The sequence below is a fragment of the Protopterus annectens genome, chromosome 1.part1 (assembly GCF_019279795.1).
Source record: "Protopterus annectens isolate FY-2018-M chromosome 1.part1, PAN1.0, whole genome shotgun sequence".
Taxonomy (NCBI): Eukaryota; Metazoa; Chordata; order Ceratodontiformes; family Protopteridae; genus Protopterus; species Protopterus annectens.
Window position 1 is genome coordinate 842,205,689 of NC_056726.1, and position 20,644 is coordinate 842,226,332.

Below are 20,644 nucleotides of genomic sequence, written 5' to 3' on the forward strand. Positions count from 1 at the left end.
GGTGGACGGACGGACTACCCAAGTGTTAGGACTGCAGCAATGTGGATCTTCGAACATCTACATTTATGGTAGGTACAAAACTGTACTTTTTCTGCAAGTTGGGAGGATAATGATGTGATGCCCATTTTTATAAATTCCTTTCCCTTAGCACTGGTTGAGGAGTTTGTTCTTTTCCTGTGACTTGTGTTATGTTTCCTTGGACAGTTCCAATCATTTTTAACATTTAGTTGCATTTAACAATGGTACTCACAACCTTTAATGTTGGTGTTACAGGGCCCTTCTTTGTGGTAAGCTCAAAGCTCTTATTCACCCTAAGCATCCTTGTTCCCTCTACAAGAAGTACAGAATAGTGAAAGTTCTTGAATTCCTTGGAATTTGGACCAGTCTAATCTAAGAAAATCCTGATCTTAGATGATGAAGAAAACTGATGTTCTTCCTTCTTACTATATTATTCATCATTCAGGAATCTGCTCAGGGTAGTCCAACAGCAGTGTCGGTGACCAGTAGTGAACATACGTTAACCAAAGGTCTTGGCTATGGCTTCTGTGTGGAGTCTGCATAACCTCCCCTGAGTTTCAGTGGCTGCTCTGATAGCACCCTGTTGCCTCAGAGGCCACAGATTTTCACCCTCCTTTATTAGGAATCAAGTGTTTAAGACCATTTTGACAAGTCTGTGTTTGCATCTTTATCTTTAGCTATGAGGATGTTGAACTTCTGATGCATGATAGGTTTTCAGAATGCAGTGGACAAAACCTCTGGAATGTTAGACCAACTGGTAGAGGATATACCAAAGAGACTGTAAAGCTGAAGTGGGCACAGCATCTGCAGGTAGTTACTATATGTTTAGGATTGTGTATGACTCTGCCAGTATGGTAAGCAGGGTTGCAGGCAGTGGTATCATCTGCCAGCATGCCTGGCTGCTCCTTAACCCATTTACTGTGAAGGTAAACAGATGTGTTACACATTTATAGGGACCACTGCTGTTTGATTGGACATGAACACCTGACTGTATACATTTGTCATTCACAGAAAACTGGGTGGTGTCTCCAGATCTTGAACTGATTTTTTTCCAGAGTAGTTACCCGCAATGTACTGACTGGAACCAAAAGCCAGTAGGCCATTCTGGATATCTGCTTTTGATGGTGAGTGAAGAGTATTCCTGATGCTAGTGGGTATGCTGTGCCATGCAGTTATGTGAGGTTATTCACTATGAATTAGTATCTGTGAAATGACACTGTGGAAATAAGATGTGATGTGCCCTTCCCTTCTGTCCCCCTTAGTCTCTGACTCCCTTTAATGACTTATTAGAGGTGATATCATGACTGGCATACTTTCTCTTGGTTGTTTTTGTCGGTTTTGGAATTTGGTAAAAACTGGAGTGACCCACGTCAAGAAATGCTTATACTACCATAAGGTCGGTCTTAGTGTTAGGCGAAAAAAAAAAGATTTCCAAGCATAGGAACAAGTCCTAATATTTCTGCTACCAAAGTGTTGTCTCACGATCTAAGATTATAGTGAAGAAATCGTATTACAATTATTCAAGAGACTAGATAACTATGGTTACTGGTAGTGGTCCATGCTGTACTACAGTACGGTTACTGGTAATGGTCCATGCTGTACTACAGTACGGTTACTGGTAATGGTCCATGCTGTACTACAGTACGGTTACTGGTAATGGTCCATGCTGTACTACAGTATGGTTACTGGTAATGGTCCATGCTGTACTACAGTATGGTTACTGGTAATGGTCCATGCTGTACCATTACTGGTAATGGTCCATGCTGTACTACAGTACGGTTACTGGTAATGGTCCATGCTGTACTACAGTACGGTTACTGGTAATGGTCCATGCTGTACTACAGTATGGTTACTGGTAATGGTCCATGCTGTATTACAGTATAAAATGACAGAGCATGTTTGGAAGACCATATTCTGTCTTCTTCATTACTTAACTGTCTTACTTGCTTTTTTGACAGCTGTTGGGGCATTTACTACTTGTGGCAAGTAGCACTGCCAGAAAGGAAGGACTCAGCAATGGCTACAGATTAGGTAAGACCAGAAGCCAAGCAGTAAATCTCAAAATATTTTTTTTCAGTATCTTCAAAATTAACAGGAAAGAAGAATAAAAGAAAACCTGTTGACATATTGTAAACAATGCATGTGTTTCTGTGTCACATTGAATACTGGTGTGTTAATGGGTTTTGCATAATTCCATGCATATTAAAAACAGGACACTTGCTTGAAAAGTCAGATGCATACCTGGCATTTTGTGCATTACTCGTGAGACTCTACTTTGACCAAGAATTAGCAAAAAAAGACTATTCTTCACTTTGATAGCAGCAAAATAAGTTTGCTTATAGAAGCAAAATAAGTGTATGTTTCAGTATGTGACTTGGAAACAAGATAAACTGGTCTTTGAGTGTATGCTGCACGTAGAAATTAAACACTTTAATTGACCTTTCAGCTGGCATGTTGTCATACAGGTTGGGCTTTCATTTTCATCTCCAGCACCTCAAAATGTTTTCCTCCCTTGTTTTATTCCACATTGGTTATGCATGCACCTAGGCATCCCTACTAATTGAAGACCTTCCAGCAGTAAATGACAATTTTTATCTTCAATTAGCAGCTGTAACCACTAAGTGGCATGAGCAGTGTGGTAACTGCAGGCATTCTAAGGGAAAAATATGCAGTCTTTCTTGTCAGTTCCCCTTCCCCCCGTAATCCTGTAAATCATTAACTGCAGAAATCTTATGTCTTTCTTGCCATTTTTCCCCACAAACCTGACAACTTTACATTTTCAGTGCTGCCATGGGGGCATTCTTCACTGAGCCCTAACCCCCCATGGCAGTTTCATGTATATTCTGCCAATGTAAAGGTTAGAAGGCTTGGCTGTTTTCCTTATGCTAACTTCCATGTTTCTCCATTTTTAGTATGCAGTGAGGCTTGGCAGTTTCTTTGAATACGGCTTGATCCATTTTGTTTTGGTGCAGCCTGCTTGGCCTCTGCCAAGAGTAATCAGTCCTACGGATCAAACTGTCTTCTTCCCCCAAAGATGAACAAGCTGACAATGGATACTACAGTCTTCATGACTGCTTTTCCACTAGTCAATCCTGGGTCACAGTCTGGTGTCTTATCTATCATACCACAGAGCCGACTGGGTTTGTCTTGCAGGTTTGACCTGCCAACATTTCTGTACTCTCTAGAATATTTTATTACTTTGTAAGTAATTCTCTGTGTGAATTCTTTTTAGCTTACATTTTCTGGAAATGGATGAGTACCAGCTATATATTTGAAACACATTTTTTGTCAGACAGTTGTTTCTAAAACTGTGTCTTTATATTTTTTGGTAGTACAGCATTACTAGAAAATCCTTTCAGGATTTCACCTCTGCAATCTTGCCTTTTATTGTGTTAGTCAGAAAACTGTTTGTTATCCAAAAGTTTTTAGGTTGAAAGTGGTTTTCTGCTTTTCTCTCTGTCTCCTCTCCCCTCTGTCACGTACTGACATGGAAAGGATTGTTTATCTTTAGACATGAAAACTTATCTGGTATTTTTTTATGCATGAACAAAGTCTTGCTGTTTGCAGCAGCTCTGGTGCAGAAGGATTAAGTATTGACTGCAGCACCCATGACTCGTGATCAGCTAATGATGCGAGTGTTAGAGAAGTAGATGAGAGGTGGGAATGAGGGTTTGAACTCTGCTCACCCCACCCAGACTGCTAACGCTGACACTCTGAGAAGTTCAGAATAAGCAGTGCACGCTGTAGCCAGAGTTGGGCATGGACAGTTATGAGCATGTTTATTTCAGTACTTGAGGCAGAAGCATTTGATTGCCACAGAAGACAAAAGGATTTAGGACTAAGCAGAAAACCCTTATGACTGCCATGGATGTTGGCTTCCCTTGTAAGCTTTTTGCCTGAAGAGGAACGAATGCATCAGCGGGGTCATGGGTGGAGACTGATAGTTGACACTTGACAGGCAGAACACATTAAAAAGGACATAAAATAAATAACCCTTAACTTTGTGTTCTAAACATTCTAGGTAGTTTCTTTAAAAAAAAAAAAAAAAAAAAAAAAGAGTATTCTCTTTAGTATGGCCATAACTCTGAGCATGCAGCATGACACAGGTAGATGTGCATCGTAAGGATCACTTCCTCTGCATTGTACAATGTGTAGAAATTTATGCTACAGGTAGACATTCTCTCCCGTGCTGCTAATAGGGCATATGTTATGAAGGGGCAAGCACAATTGTCATTGTCTGTTCTTTTTGCCGCTTTGGATGACTGGAAACTTGTCCATAAGGACGTCCACAGAGGCTCCTCACTAAAAGAATACAGAGAATAAGTAATAAGTCCTTTGCAGACTGCCTCTTGGCCCTATCCCTGTATTTTGTCTCCTACAGGCTGTTGAGGGGAGATCTATGCCTGGCATGAAGGGCATTGTCAGACCCCACTCTGATGGACCTCCTGCATATCCACAAAATAAACAGTACCAGAATTACACGTTCTAAAGACTTTAAACCTTGCCTGTGATATAAAAAGGACCTGCTGGAGAGAGAGGTCTGTATCCCAGACACTACCCTGTCTATGGAACAGGCTCCCCATCCATGTGAAGCAGAGTTCCTCCCTAATTCAATTCAAGTGCAACTTGGACAATTGGACGGGAAACCGGAAATTCATCCCTGGTTTGGCACCTATGTCTCTGATGCAAACAGGAAGCCTGTAAATGGTTTGTCTCCCAGGCCCATGCTTACACTTATCAAGGGTATCAAAACTCGTCAGATTTGGGATGCTTGGCTAGGCTTAAAAAGGCCCTTGTGGTCATTAGCCTAGTAAACTCCTATGAACCTGTAAGTGTCATGCATGCATGCAACTGTCAAAGCTGTCCTAAATACCAAGATTGGGCATTTTCTTCTATTGTGCTGTTGCCGTTTGTGAATTTGGAGATCTTTTTAAGGCTGATGATGTGGGGTTGTAGCAGATAGATACCACCAAAGACCTTTCATCTTCAATGTATGTTGTGCCTTGGCAAAAATCATAAGACTGGATAATTTAAAGGCCTTACTAGCATGTAAAATCCTTGCTCTAGGCCAAGGGGTGACTGCCTCTGCCTCTGAATGAGAACCATCTTCAGAAGTCATGGACTTATCATCTAAGTGCCAGTGGAAAACGGGCAATGAGTTAACAACTAAAATTTCTACAAGAAGAGATTGTTAGGTCATTGCAACCCTCAGTCCTGCAAGACCATGTGATTGACTGTGGAGCAGTGCTATGTTAGCCCCAACTGCTATTGCAGATAGTGGAGGGCAACAGTGGAATACTTACATCTCAGTCTTGCCAGGTCTCATTGGAATTATTTCCTGCATCATTGCCATATGTTTATTTCTGGATGCTGGGAGGTGGCCTTGAGTGCACTCCTCTAAGGTCTACTGTCCCACTCTGCATATCCCAATTGTTTTTTCCCTGTATCTTTTTCTGGGAAGGAGATGACTTTCTCATTTCAAGGAAAAGATTAGGATAGTTGAAACTCTTGCATTTCTGCCAAATGGGCCTAATGTTTGCTTCTAGGGTGTTTGTTCCAGTTCTGACTTAGTATTTCACCAAAGAATACTTGGTAAAATGGCAGAGAGTCTGTATTCCTGCTTCCCCCCCACTGGAAGCACTGTCTGATGCAGCATCTCCTCCCTGAAGAAGAAAGCACTTTTCTGAATTGGATGCCTAAGAGAAGGAGACAACAGTGGTACTATCTTGATGGAACAAAATCTTTCAGAACTTCCGATAATTTCTTGTGAAGGTATTAAGTGACAGCCGGTGTCAACCCAGACCATTTCCAAATGGTTGTCTAAGGATATCATGGTCATTCCTTCTTTCCTTCCTTGTCTCAATTTATCTCTCTAGCTGTGCAAGGAAGTTGCAGGATTCACTGTAAACATCCCTAAAGCATACACACACAGCAGGTTTATCCAGTAGGCCGTCTGAGTCCACTCAATCCATTCGTCATTTATTTAGGACAAACTGTGTACCACCTCTCCTCTTGTTCTTTAAGTGTGAGAGGCACCCAGTCTTATGCTTGTATTTTAGTTTGCATAGTCACTAGTCTGAAGACAAGTGCTTCATTGTCCTAGTTTGTAAGTAATAGCCACCCTCCTTCACTGACATTCTGCTGGTCAGCTTTTATTCTCTACTTCCCAAGAAACACTGACATTACTCGTACTGCTCTTACTCAAACTATTTATTTCTGTTATATTTTCCTCACTTCTTCTAGACTTGCTATTCCCAGTATTTATATCCTACTTCAGTGGAACGGTATGCCTTCAAGAAATTCACCCTTGGTCTCCCCCTTCCTTTGTTATTTCTCCTTGTGTGAGGCAGTTATTAAACCACTTTCAGCTCTGAGCTGGTTTTGTGCACAATCAACATTGACTCGGTGCACTCAACTTTCTCTATAGTGTGTTTTTATTTTGCTATAAAAGTGTCCCTGTAAGCAGATATGTATGTAACAGTGAAGTCTGCAGTTAAACACCAGTCTGTGGGCTGTATTTTACGTAAATGGTAAATATTAGTGGCAGCCTAAAACAAAGAACTTTGTCCACTGTAATAGCCGCATATTCTTAGACCACATCAGTCCCATTGGTGCTTTCTCCTTTATCTGTGCTCCCTTTGTTTTTAGCAGTCCACTGTCTCCCTTCCTTAAGTTTATTTCTCTTGTGTAACCACTTTCATTTCTGAGCCAGTATTTTCCAGAGCTGCACACTGGTGTTCTGGCTTACCTTTTCTCATTGTTTTGCTAATCTGTGGGAGTTGGGGTAGCCTTTGGTCGTTGCATTTCATAGTAAATAGAAACCTCCTTACATTACACAGTTGCTCAAACAGTGAAGTGCAGGTGTGTTTTTTTTTTTTTTTTTTTTTTTTTTTACTGCTAGCTCTCCTACTAAAATTGTGCCCTAGAGCAACAAAATCAAGACTTTCATTGACTAGCACAGAGGCCTTTTAAACTGCATTGTTCCTTTTACTTGTCTGTCAGCAGATTTGTGGCCGTTTAAGTTAAGTCACTGTCTCTTAACCTGCTTTGTTCACCCCAGCTACTGCTCAGGCTTACTCTGTTCCCCCACCCCCCAATACCCACCCCTACACTACATTTATACTTCCATAGCACCACCTACATATTCCTCAAACCAATACCATCGGTTCCCTCCAAAAGAAAAGCAGCCAATTACTCCCAATAGTAACACTCACTCTAGGTTACCACCCAAGACTCTTTCTCAAACTGTCTTTCTTAATCATTGCCTCCTACAACTGTCAAATTACATCTCTACAACCAACCCAGTACCCTCCTAACATTTTCAAATTGTAATTTGCAACAAAGATAAAAACCCAAGTTAAAATAAGATGCCCCTAACTCAGATTTTTACTGTTCCTCCTCACTCTACTAGCCTTCATCACCAGTTATGAAATCCACCTCCTTCAAATACTTAGGACTTCAACTAATACTCACAAAAAGCATCATCTACCCAGCCTGTCTTTCTCCATAACACCATATCTCTACAAGCAAACCATATCTGATTTATTTATCCCTAAATATCTCAAAAGTAAGTATCCAAATTTACGATCAAATACCAAGCCAAGACCTAAATATAACTGACCAACTCTTCCCTCTGTAAAATATCAATTAAAAAAAATAACATAGATGTTCACCCCAACCCAGGTCCCACTGTTCATAAAACCATCACTTCCAACCCCAAAATAAACCAGTCACCTAATACATCCTGGCAAAAAATGGAACTCAAACTCATCTTATAACTATGAACCCAAAAAGCATCTGAATAAAATCTGACATACATACCCAACTTGCCACATATACTCCTGATGTAGTCATAGCGACTAAAATATGGTTAAAAAAAGAAAGAAAGGAAAATAAGTCCCCCCTTCCCCAGATGCAATATGTACTTGGGCATGACAGACAAAACAAGTGCACAGGTAGTGTAGTAATCCTATATACAAATACCCTAACAATCACTGTATTTCCACGGGAAAATAGCCAAATGTAACGATGCTGAACTTTTAATAAAACTACTAAAAACACAACAATAGGAAAATGTTGTTTAACAGCAATTTATATACCATCAGGCAATAAAAATTGATACTGCTGAAAGTCTCTTGTATTGGATATCCAGACAAATTAACCATGAAACTATAATACCTGGAGACTTAAATATAGGCTGGCAACTTATAAATTCCACTACCCTCACTGAATCCATAAATTTGTACAACTTTAAGCAATTAAAAATCACACGTACTGGAATCAATAAAACTTAAGGGAGAAACTCAACATTAGACTGGAATCTTACAAATAAACCAGACAAACTGATAAAAGTAGGCCGCTTCTCTGATAGCATGAGTGACCACATACCAACATATGCCATTAGAACTCACCATAATCTATATAAACGTATCTATAATTAAATACGAAATACAACCAATTTCAGCAAAGATATGTTCTATGAAACACTACAACAACGTAACTGGAATGTACTTGGAACAATGATGCTGGATACTGCTGTAGAACACTTTGATAACACATTCTTACAGACCTTAAATAATTACCAGTACGTAATAAGTCCAACCCCGCACCATGGCTGACAAAAGAAACAACAACAAAAAATCATGATAAAAAGGGATAAAGCCTGGAAATTTTTGGTATAAAAATAGAACTCTGAATGCCTTCCAGCAATTCAGACATCTTGGAAAACTTGCAAAACTCCATATCAAGCAGGATAAGCAAACCACACTATACCAGCTTACAAGACAAACCTAAAAACAACTCAAAAACTTTTTTGGTCATCACTAAATAAACTACTCCACTTGGCGAGACTGCCACTCCCTCTCCAAAAACAGACAGCATGACAGATCTCTCTCACCATACAGTTTAATTCCTACTTTATTCAATCAATGTCATCTCTCTTAGACACTAATGCATCTGCTCCACTTTCTACCCCGTCCAGTCAAAACCACCCCCAGTACTACCTCACTCATAATGAAGTTGCTCTTTAAACTAAAACCTGCTTCTGTAGCTGTAGACTAACTAAAATCAGACTACCTTAAAAATGGCTGCAGAAGACGTAGCCTTCCCAGTGTCCATAACAATTGGTAGGTCCATAGCAAAAAGATGCATCCCATCAATATGGAAAAAAATCCTACATCATACCACTGCATAAAGGAGGTACATCTGCAGAGTTGAATACATGCAGAGCAATAGCAATTATCTTCCCCTCTCTAAAATATTAGAGAAATGCATCCATATGCAATTGATACAATACCTAACCTCAAATAACTGGCTTTCAGAAATACATGACTTTAGGCCCTAGCACACCACCACTACTGCTCTACTACATTTTTCCAATATAATAAACCATTGTAGAAACAATGATCTGCTTGTATCTACCATGTTCTTAGAATTGTCAGAGGTATTTGATACTGTCTCACACTAGCAACTGCTCATTCAACTCTCACCAATAGGGCTTTCACGGTACTCCTTGTTGTGGTTTTCCTAGTTACCTATCTGGAAGACAACAAGCCGTTAAATGACAACAAACCTACCCATCTTTTCAACCAGTTACAATAGGTGTCCCTCAAGGCTCTGTCCTGGGTCCTGTCCTATTTTAATGCAATTTAATATATTTATTTATGACCACCACACCTACACTCACCATCCTAATGTAGTTCAGTATGCAGATGACTCAACTTCAATATGTGCAATCTCAACAATAAATAAGCTCCAAGACATTACCCAGAAATATTTCGCCTCTGCAAAAACTTAGCTCAAAGAATCATACCTGCTACTCAACCTCAGAAAAACTAAGCTATTGCTTTTTGCCTCGAAAAGTTGCCAAAAATCAAAAACGATCTTTTACCATAAAGTCAGCAAATAATACCTTCACTAAAACTGTAGCTCACAAACTTCTAGGCATTATAATAGGTAACAGTTTCAAATATGACCAGCAAATGCTGCACACCATTAAACCTACACACCAGAAACTAGGCTGCCTTTATAGGATTAATGGATTCCTTACAGGTACTGCAAGAAAAACTCTAGCCACCACCTTCTTATTGCAAACTCTTTTATATGCTGCTTGCCTACTCTTTTATACACTGCTGCTGTCCTAACAAACTTAAACAGTACTCAAAGAAAGAAAATATACCTCCTGATGCAATAAAATAGCTAAATTTGCCACCAATCTCTCATGCAACCCAACATTTCTATAGCTTTAAGAAACTAAACTGGCTTGAACTACACAACTACCTAACATATTTACGATGGACTACAGCACATAAACTCATTCATCATCCAAAGAAATGCCCTGCACTACAAACATTATTACTGGCCTATTGTCCAGCAAGGGACCACTGCTCTAGTAACAAATTCTTATTTTATTTATTTAACATTTGTTTACCAGGAAAGTATGACTTGTGAAAAAAAGCCAATTTTCAGTGGAGGTCAGGGGAGAAATGCTCTAAACGCATGTCTTTGTAACGTGTGGAGGAAACCAGAGCACCTGGAGGAAACCCACACGAATGCAGGGAGGACATGCAGACTCCACACAGAAGGCACTCAAGCCGAGAATCGAACCAGAGAACCTCTTGCTGCGAGGTGACAGTGCTGCCACTTCGCCACCCATAACTTACAAATAAGTCAAATAATGTTGCAAGAGACTCACTGTACTCCCAAAATGTTGCTAAGCTCTGGAATAGCATCCCCACACAAATAAAACTCTCAAACAAGCTCAATATGTTAACCAATCCTGGTCCTGTACATGCATATCACAAGGTTAAGACTTTGTGTTCACCATACAGTACTCTAGAAATACTCTCCTTAAACATAATACTCTCAACCTGTCACTGAACTGGCAACAGTTTTTATACATTACTGCTACCTGTACAGTCCATTAAGTTGTACGTGGCTTTCTCTTTAGTAACCTCCACCTCTGTAATATCTTAGAATGTATGAATGTGACTACTGTTTGTGTATAAATGTAAATAGAAATGCAACTACTCTGTGTTTAACTAGAACTTAGTATAATGCAATGTAAGCAAATGGAGCTTTTCTCCCTGGGCCTTTGCCGAAAATCGGTATTGCCCAGTCAGACTTTCCCAGTAAACAAAGACAAATAAATAAATAAACTTACCCTTTTGTTATACTCAAGACAACAAAACTATTCCAGGCAGGGTCAAGACATACTCTACCAGGGCGTTTGCTTCATCTATGGCTTTCTGGAAGGGGTTGGACTCAAAGTATTCCAGAAGTCGCAACTTAGTTCATAGGTTCATGGGAGATTACTAGGCTAAAGGCTTAAGAGCTCTTACAAGCCTAGCCAATATAACCCAATTTTACCCAATGTACAGTCTCTAAGGGCAAGAAGATGGCACAGGTTTGTTCCTATACCGTGAGTATTTTACAGATTGCCCCTGTCTGTAATGGGCATTGGCCCTAGCCCAGGTGTGAATTTGTGAGTCCCCATCCATTGATCTAAATGCATTTGAAGAGGGCCAGGGAAGGGCTCTGCTTAACTTGAATAGGAGTACTGTTCCAAAGAAGGGGCAATCTGAGATACATATCTGTCTCTCCAGTATGTTTTGTTTGAGTTTCTGACTAAGTTTAGATTCTTAGATTCGGTGACCCTCATACTGTTTGACTTGCAGATGCATTGCAGCTCCATCGGGGCTGGATCTGTGAGTGCCTTGTAGGTCAGGCATAGGTCACACCTTAATATTCAGTAAGAGACAGAGTAACGGGATAGGACTTTTAGTCTATCCTCCTAGGACATGTTTACACCCTGCATTTTGTTTTGAGGAACCTCTTGAGGTTACTCCAGCTGGTATAAGTACCTACTCTGGTACAAGCCGAATAGAGCATTGTACTCTATTTTTGGTCTAATGAGGGCTGGATCTAGATATCTTGCATTTATAAATGTTGCCACATAGGACTTTTCTCATCACTGTGGACACATGATGGTCAAAATTCAGACCGCTATCTATATGATTACCTAGATCTCTCGTCTCTTGCATTTACTGTTGTAATTTGCAGGGGTATTTGACTTCCCAAAGGGTATGAGGATGCATTTTTTCTCGTTTAGTATTAGACCATGGTTCTGGCACCAATCATTTGTCTGATGTAGACCCTTCTGAAGGATATCTAAATTGGTGGAGGATTCAGTGATTGTCCCCAGCTTGCAGTCATCAGCAGATTTTTGTCATCCAGAGGCCTTCCACATTAGCTTTAACTAAAGAGAACAGGAGTGACCCCAGCACTGAGCCTTGTGGCACACCACTAGAAACTGGCCTCTTGCTGGATCTGGATTCACCTGATTTAACCACGTGTCCTGACCATGAGCCAATTGGCTGTCTATCTGGTGACACAGGGATTTATGCCCAGTTTTGTGAGTTTATTTATAATACCAGAATGGGGAATTGGTGTCAAATGCTTTGGGTAGCTTGAGGTAGTGGTATTTACTGTTTTACCCTCATCCATGATCTTGGTGACTTTCGCAAAGAAATCTACCCAATTCAGTATGCCCTTGACAATGCCAAACTGAGTCAGGTCCAGTATTTGGAGGTTTCCTATTATTCATCAAGTCCATGATTATTCTTTCCATTGCCTTGTATATAAGACTAGTCAAATTTAGGGGTCTGTAATTTCCCAGGTCAGTAGGTGGTTCCCCTTTATACAGAGGGATGACTGTTGCTGCCCGCCACTCTGTCTGGACAAAGCCAGTCTGGAGGCTGTGGTTAAATAGAGATCCAAACAGGCCTGATAATTCCCGATTTAAGCTGTTTAAGAGGTAACCTAGTATATCATGAGGCCCTGATTAAGCCGTGTTTTTAGCTTTAAAGAGTGCAGTGGCAACCTCTTCTTTGGTGAGAATTGGCGGTGGAGTGGTAACTTGGGTGATGGGTAGTTGAAATTTGAGATAAATTTGTTGATCAGCAGATTTGGTACATCCTCGGGCTGAGTGTAGGTGATAAATGACAGCCTGTGTCAAAGCAGACTTTTTCCAAATGGTTGTTCAAGGGTATTACCTTTTGATATACTCGCCACAATAAAACTGTTCCACACAGGGCATACTCTACTGTGCATGATTTTCAAAGCAATACAAACTATATTCCTTTTCCAGGTCCAGGATAGGCTTTGCTAGGACCATTCTTTAGGGGCTTCAGACTCTTTCCCCTTTCACCACTTAGTTGTTCTAATCTGTGGTAATTTACCATTATATTTTAGGCTGTTGCAGGAGTGGTCAACATAAAGAGCACAGTACAGCTGTGCAAGTAAATGTATTGTAACAGTAGTTGTTCAAATGATCACTGCTGCAGTAGCCACTCCCTCCCACTATCTGCCTTGCTTTTTTTGGTGCGTTTTTATGCCCGCGTGTGGATATGTGGTTTTGCTTTTCCTAGCAATGTCCTCTCGGGGGTTAGTGTCCTTTTCTTGTTTGGCATTAAAGCTGTAATGGACTTGGTAGCCATACCAATCTTTTTAGTCAGCTCATGCCAAGCTGACTAATGGTTTGGGCGCGTGGAAGATGCCCTAAAGCTTTGGAAGTAGACCTGCTGTTGTATCATATGCAGAATATAACTGCTATAGCTTAGGTGCCTGCAGCAACTGATCATTTGAATGACTTGACATTCATGAATAACGTTGAAAAATGTTTTTTGCAGCACTGCCTCCTCCTTAACCCCCAAAAAACAAAGCTTCTTCTCTTTACTCCTACTAATAAATCTCCTACACCTTTTTTTACTATCTCCTCAAATAATTCTACCTGTATTAACCCTGACAACACCACTCGACTATTAGGTGTAACCATTGACAACCATCTTAACTTTGATGACCAAATTAACACTACTATTAAAGCTGTTAATAAAAAAATTGGGACACTCTACAGAATTAAACTCTTCCTTAACCCAGCAGCTAGAAAAACCATTGCACAGACCCACCTGCTTTCCACCCTTTTTTATGCTTCAGCTATATATACCACACTATCTAAAAATAACATCATCAAACTCTCTACCTGCTATAACAGTATAGCTAGATTCATTAATGCTACTCCCCTTAGAACTCACCACTGTCACAACCTCAAACAACTAAATTGGCTAGAACTAAATAACCACCTACTCTACCAACAATTACTTATCATTCATAAGACCCTTCATTTCCCTGATAATACTCCGAGCCTGGCTAAACTTATTTCTCCATATAAGAACCTAGCCACACTTCGTTCTGCCAATAGGTTCCTAGTATCCATAACTAAATCATACAATAAAGCTGGGGATGCGTTATTTTCAAATTCCATAGGTAAACACTGGAATCTACTCCCTCAAGAAATAGCTACTCTAGAGTCTACCTCTCTGTTCAAAAGACAAGTCAAAGAACATCTTACATCTCAATGGCTATGTCCCTGTACCAATCCCGACTGAAAGTATGTCTCAATACGCCTAATTTTTCTTCCTGTCCCCTTACTGAGCTCCTACCTGATACCTTCTAGAGTTGAGAGTGGAATCTTAAGGTATGCCTTCTATTATTTTAACTTTAGTATTTAGTTCTTATTTTTTTTTGTAGAACTTGACTTACAAGTTTTTAAATGTTATTGCTATCCTCTCTTGTACCTTGTATAATTCTATGAAGAAAAAATTTTTTTTATTGTTATAAATCACTGTGATTTTATCTGTACTGGAGCTTTTCTCCCCGGGCCTCTGCTGTAAACGGATATATGTCCAGCTAGACTAGCCCAGTCAACAAATGTAAAATAAATAAATAAATAAATTTTGTTAAGGTAAGTTAACTTATACAACTGATCTTTAGCAGCTGTGGGCACTGGTTTCACTGCAACTTACAAAGACATTGAATATGTGATTAACTTTTAATTGATGTACATAGGAGATGACCGTTAATGTATATTATTAATTTGTATACTGCAATAAGGTGGTAGTAAGGGAGTACACAGCTGGCTGTAGGGTAGAATAATTGTAGATCCTAACTGAAGCTTGTTAGGAAAGATGTATGCATCCTTGAATACTTAGTATAAGGAAAATGAGCTGTCTTCAATGAATACAAATTCTAATAAGTGTTAACATTTTAAGAATGTTACAGACACATTCACAAAAAAAATTAGATCAGTAGAAACTGAATGAATAGTTTCACTGAGGTTGCAAGCTGCTGAAAGTTATGCATTATTTAGTAGAAATGGCTGAGTCAGAGGAGAGAAATAATGTAGTCAGATTCAAGGAAAATACTGTTAATTCAGGTACAGACTCGTCTGTGAACAATATATGATTGCAACTGTCTTAGGTGTGCATCTAAAAAGAGTGGGAAAGTATTATGCAGTGGTAATGAATCTACTTTAATCAGGTCATAATTTTACTAAGTGCAGGTATAGGCTGTAGAAGAAAAGCTTACCTGTCTGCAGACACCGAATCATAGACCGACATCCAGATATGAAACTGAACTAGGGAAAATAAGACTAGAAACTCCATGCTTCCCTTGTATAACAGCAGATAAACTTTAAGAGATTAATCCATAGCTAAACTTGACCCTCCCCCCAACTTGTAGCTAAACAAATACCCCACCTGTATAGTTAAGATAAAAAGTAAATAAACCTTAATAGATTAATCCATAGCTAAACTTGACCCTCCCCCCAGCTTGTAGCTAAACAAATGCCCCTACCTGTATAGTTAAGAGAAAAAGTAAAATGTGGCATCTTTACTTGCAGAAGTAAATCTGACATCCTATGTCAACATTTGTTAATGCACGTGAAGCAGTCAAAGTTTCCTTTAGTTTAATGTAGTCATGTACGAAAATAAAAACAGAGTGCAGGATTAACACCAGCAGGCATGGATTCTTGTATTGTTTTAGAAAATAGTAATTGTAATCAAAATGTGTTGTGTATACTTGACAAGTTAGGTAATTATCTTGTATATACTTGATAAGTCATACAAATCTATATAAAAATAAACAGGCAGTATTCTGTTTAGGCAACTAGCATAAAATGTAAAGGACAATATACTTTATCAGGAAATGCTACAAGAGTCCAACATGAGTATGATTTAATAAGAACTAAATCAAAGTGTACACGGAAATGCAAGTAATTACCCCACCATGGCACCCCAATGACTCCCTGAACCTGTAGGGGATGAATACAATCTACAAAAGATATCCGTGACCATAATTTATACACATTTCATTTAACAGGGGAGGAGACGTGACACAACACTGACTGTAGGAGGACTGAAAGTTAAGGCTGATGTTCATTTCCCATATTGTGATACAAGACCCACTTCTAACATTTTTTCTAAGTCCATCCTAGGACCCAAGCAGTATATCTGGTGTCCAGAAGGGCAGGCCAGATGTAATGAGCTTTGTGTTTGTTGACTGATCTGTACAAAAGGATACAGGTTGAGATGGAAATTGGCTGGTAGCCACGGTGGGTCAGGTTGCCAGTGATCTAATGTGGTGTACAAATACTGATTGATGCAAGAGTAGGTGCACTTCTTACACTAAATTATGTGATGAGGGTCCTGGATGCTGATGTATATGCTGTAGAGTTCTGGGCAGGTTTCAGCAGGGTTTGTGCAGGGACCTTCTTGATACTATTTCAAGGGTATTGATCAAGTTATATGGTATACATTCCAGATATAGACGTGTTTGTTGCCGAGATCTGTACAGGTCTCAGTAGGGCCTATGCAGTGAGCTTGTTGGTATTATGTCAAGGATACTGTTTAAGTTGTATGATGTAGATTTCATGTTTGTTGTAGAGATCTTTACAGGTTCCAGATCTGTAAAATCAGTCTTCCTTCTTGGCTAAGAGAACTGGTCCTTCTCTGACTCTTTCTTTCCATCTATGATCCACGTTACAAAGGCGAGGGTTAATACAATATGTATAGTCAATTGCCAGTCTTCTAACTTTTTTGGGGAAGTGAATACCTGGAGAAAAAACACAAAGAATCTGGGAGAACGTGTAGAAATCCACACAGTAACAGGGAAGTCATGATTGAATTCCAGTCCCTGGAGCTTTAAGGCAGAGATCCTATCACTGTGCCCCTGTGCTGCTCGGGTTTCTAAACAAGTTGTCTGATGTGGGTCCCAGGTTTATGTATATATTTGTCGTAGAAATATGTGCAGGACTGAATAGTGTGTGTGCAGTGATCTGCTTGGTATTATTTCAGGGTTATTGACCAAGTTACGTGTTGTGGGTCCCTGGTGAAGACACTGAGAGTGTGCGTCTCAATAGGACTTGTGTTGTTTACCTTATTGCTAGGATTTTGGGAATACTAACCAAGTTATGTGCTGTGAATCCCAGGTGTATGTCTGTTATGGAGATCTGTGCTGGGCCTATAGAGTGGCCTTCTGGTATTATTCCAAGATACTGCACATTGATACTGTGAACTTAGTAACAAAACACCAAGAGGTAACCTTGGGATCTTTGATTTGGTTAAGTGTCTTACTCAGATGTAGGGTGTCCTTGCGAATATCATTTTTATATCCATTTAGTGTGAGATTATGTAAAAATATACTTCTGTGGACTAAGAAAAGTTAGTTTCTTTTTCATTTTTGCTTGCAGGGACTCTTGTAATTTATAAGCATCGTTTTTTGTTTGTCATCTGTCAGGTTGTCACTTTATGCAGAAGAAATCCATTTGAAACACAAAAATTCTATGTGGGATTTATCCCTCCTCTTTCTTTTTCCCATTTCGCTACAAACCCCACACCTTAGTGCTTCTTCCCTACTTCTATTTTCTTTTTTATTTCTACTTTCTTACAATCAGATTTTCTTATTTCTGCATACATTTCTCATACTTGTATATATTTCATCAACCAGTTTTGCTTCCATTTCCTGTTTCTTGCTAAGGCTACTACTTGACTTTGACTTTATACCGTTTAGCCATGTATTCAGATCAAGTAGTTAAGGATCACATTAGGAGTTTCTGCTGTAGAAGTCTTAAGCATCTTTCTATTACTGCTGGTTCCCCTTTGAAATGGTAGCAATAGCTTCCATTCACTTGCTTATAATATTCCTTTTCCTAATGGTTCACCTGTGTATTTAATCACATTTATTTAAACATTTGCTTAACTGTCTTTTGAGACCTTCACCTATATAAATAATTCGATATTTGTATAAAAGCAAGTGATTAATTTCCTTGAAAGTCTGTCGTTTTATATTTATTCAGATACCAGTTTGTATTCACTAATTTAACCAAATGAGCAGAGCTGTGTAGCATGTGTAATGCCTGTTTATGGATTCATGGGTCAGTTGATTCATAGGTTTGGTGAAAAAGCTCAATGCCTATTGGCTGGCTGCACTGGATCCCCTGCAAGAACTTGTGGATGGCTTTGTATCCATTATCCTGAAGGTATGAGTTGATGGCCTAAATTTATGCAGGTGCTGGGTGGGCAGGAGTTTCTTAGATGTAGAAGTGTGAGATACGGAGTTGCCAACTTTCTTGATGCAGTTTGATAGTAGTATTTTTTTTATCGAGGCTGCATCTTCTCTTATGTTCAGATCACCAAAGGTTAATCCATTTTATTTATTTTATTTATATTAGTTCCTGGGGTAGTGCACTGATGACAGCTGACCATGTCCAGGCATATCCCAGGTGAAAAGAGGAGGGAAAACAGAAGTGTCACATACAAAGAACAAAAGACCAACATACAGTGTGTACAGTAGAGAAAAAAGTGTACAAGTATTAGGATTTATAAGCTACCAAAATAACAGTTGTCAAGTCATGGGCAACAAGCAATACTATGTTTACAACTGTGCAATATTAGGTGGTTCATAGGTAGTTACTAGGCATGTAGCTCAGGAAAACATTGAGGAGCCTAGCCCAGTTTCCTAATTGCCCAAAATCACTGTCTGGTTAAGTGAGTTTATCAGAGCCACACAGTAAATAAATGAAGGCTGAGGGAGTCAAATCAAGCAGCTCGTTAACAGCTCAATCTTATTACTCTGCCCTAACTGGCAGACTAGGAAGGCAGATGGTGAAGATGGAGGGTGCAAGACAGTAAGAGTTGAGAGTTTTAGGTGATGTGCTCCTTTGTAGAGACAGACACATTAGTCCTACTGCTGAAGATAGGTTTAAGATCATTTTTGAAATTGGACAAGTTGAGGATTTCTTTGGCAAAGGGAGGGAGAGTCTGCTAATCAGCAGGAGAACTTGTAGTGAAAGCGTATCTGTTGGACTGGAGGAAGGGTCTTGTAGCAGAGAGAGAGAGCAAAGTTTGTGAGGAGTGACACAAATTTTATGAAGTTTTTTTTCATGCATTTTAGTAGAATGTAGGGTACAAGATTCCAGCTGTAGTAACTTTGAGTCGAGTACCTAGTAGGTTGACTCCATGGTTAATGGCGGGCTGTTTGCCTTGAGCATAAGGCAGTGGTGCTGTTGTGCACTTGAAAAGAGTTTGTAATGAATCAACAAATGGAGTTAGAAATTGTTTTAAGAGTACTGGCATTTTGTTTGCAAGCAATAATCTAACCGAAGAGCTTCAAATAGTAAGGATTTACTTTTAATGTTCAATACATTGGACACATCTAAGGTAGAATGTAACTGTAATCTTTCACTATATGAAAAGTCTTGAAGCTCTTAAGTTTTGCTTGTAAGGTATCTTGTACTTTCTCCAATTGCACCAGGTAGTTTACATATAGGTAACAACCAAGGTACGGTATTCTCTAATTGGTCTAGTACGAGCTGTATAAAGGGGAGCAATTAGTTCTTTAGCATGGCTCTCAACCCCCCAGTGCCTCAAATCGGTAACTCTGTATGCTTTTTAGACAGTAGCAGCTATATGGGTATCAAATGAGAGGTCAAAGGCTGCAACGAATCCAGCGGCTTTTACTGTTTTGTCAACTTCTACCTGCCAGTGCAAGCTAGTGTTTAAACCTTACTGCAACCTTAGTGCAACCTGGTATTTGAACCTTACTGATCTAGAAAATGCCTCTAACTTCAATACCTTCTTCATAGAATCTATAGCTAAACTCACCACCAGCTTCTCACCACTCTCAGCCTCCTCCCCCAACCAACCCCTCTACATCTCCACACAATCTGACTACCCCTATTCCTACTTTTAGCTTCTCTCCTGTCTCTAAGCGAAATAAAGAAGCTCCTCCTTCAACTCAAACCATGCTCCCCTGCCCCAGATAAACTACCCATAACTTTCCTCAAATTGTCTGCAGACAGCATTGCCCATCCCATCTCTATCTTACTAAACTGATCCATACTAGAATCATACATTCCCCTCACTATGGAGACACTCCTTTATCATTCCACTCCATAAAGGAGGCAAAAACAGTGATGTTTCTAATTTTTGGCCCATAGCCATCCAATCCACACTATCAGAAATCATGGAGAAATGTATTCAATCCCAAATGATGTCCTATATGACCCAAAGCAACCTACTATCCCCTGCACAACATGGTTCCTATCCCGGGCATAATGCCATCACTGCCCTCTTCACCTTTCTAGACTCTATAAACCTTGCCCATGACTCTGTCAAAATAGTTTCTACTCTGTTCCTTGACCTCTCCAAAGCCTTTGATTCCGTTTATCACCCCTTACTATAATCCCAACTCTCCTATCTCATCCTCTCCCCCTACCATCACCTGATTCCCC

General features: G+C 39.7%; 1 protein-coding gene across 1 annotated transcript in view; it reads left to right on the forward strand.

Moving 5' to 3' along the window:
• The window catches only part of LOC122815141 (uncharacterized HIT-like protein Synpcc7942_1390), a 137,265-nt gene that overhangs the window by 51,008 nt on the left and 65,613 nt on the right, over positions 1–20,644 (forward strand). Inside the window, exon 4 of the mRNA XM_044087396.1 lies at positions 1,977–2,049. Coding sequence (XP_043943331.1) covers positions 1,977–2,049 — 73 coding nt within the window. The remainder of the gene's footprint in view (positions 1–1,976; positions 2,050–20,644) is intronic.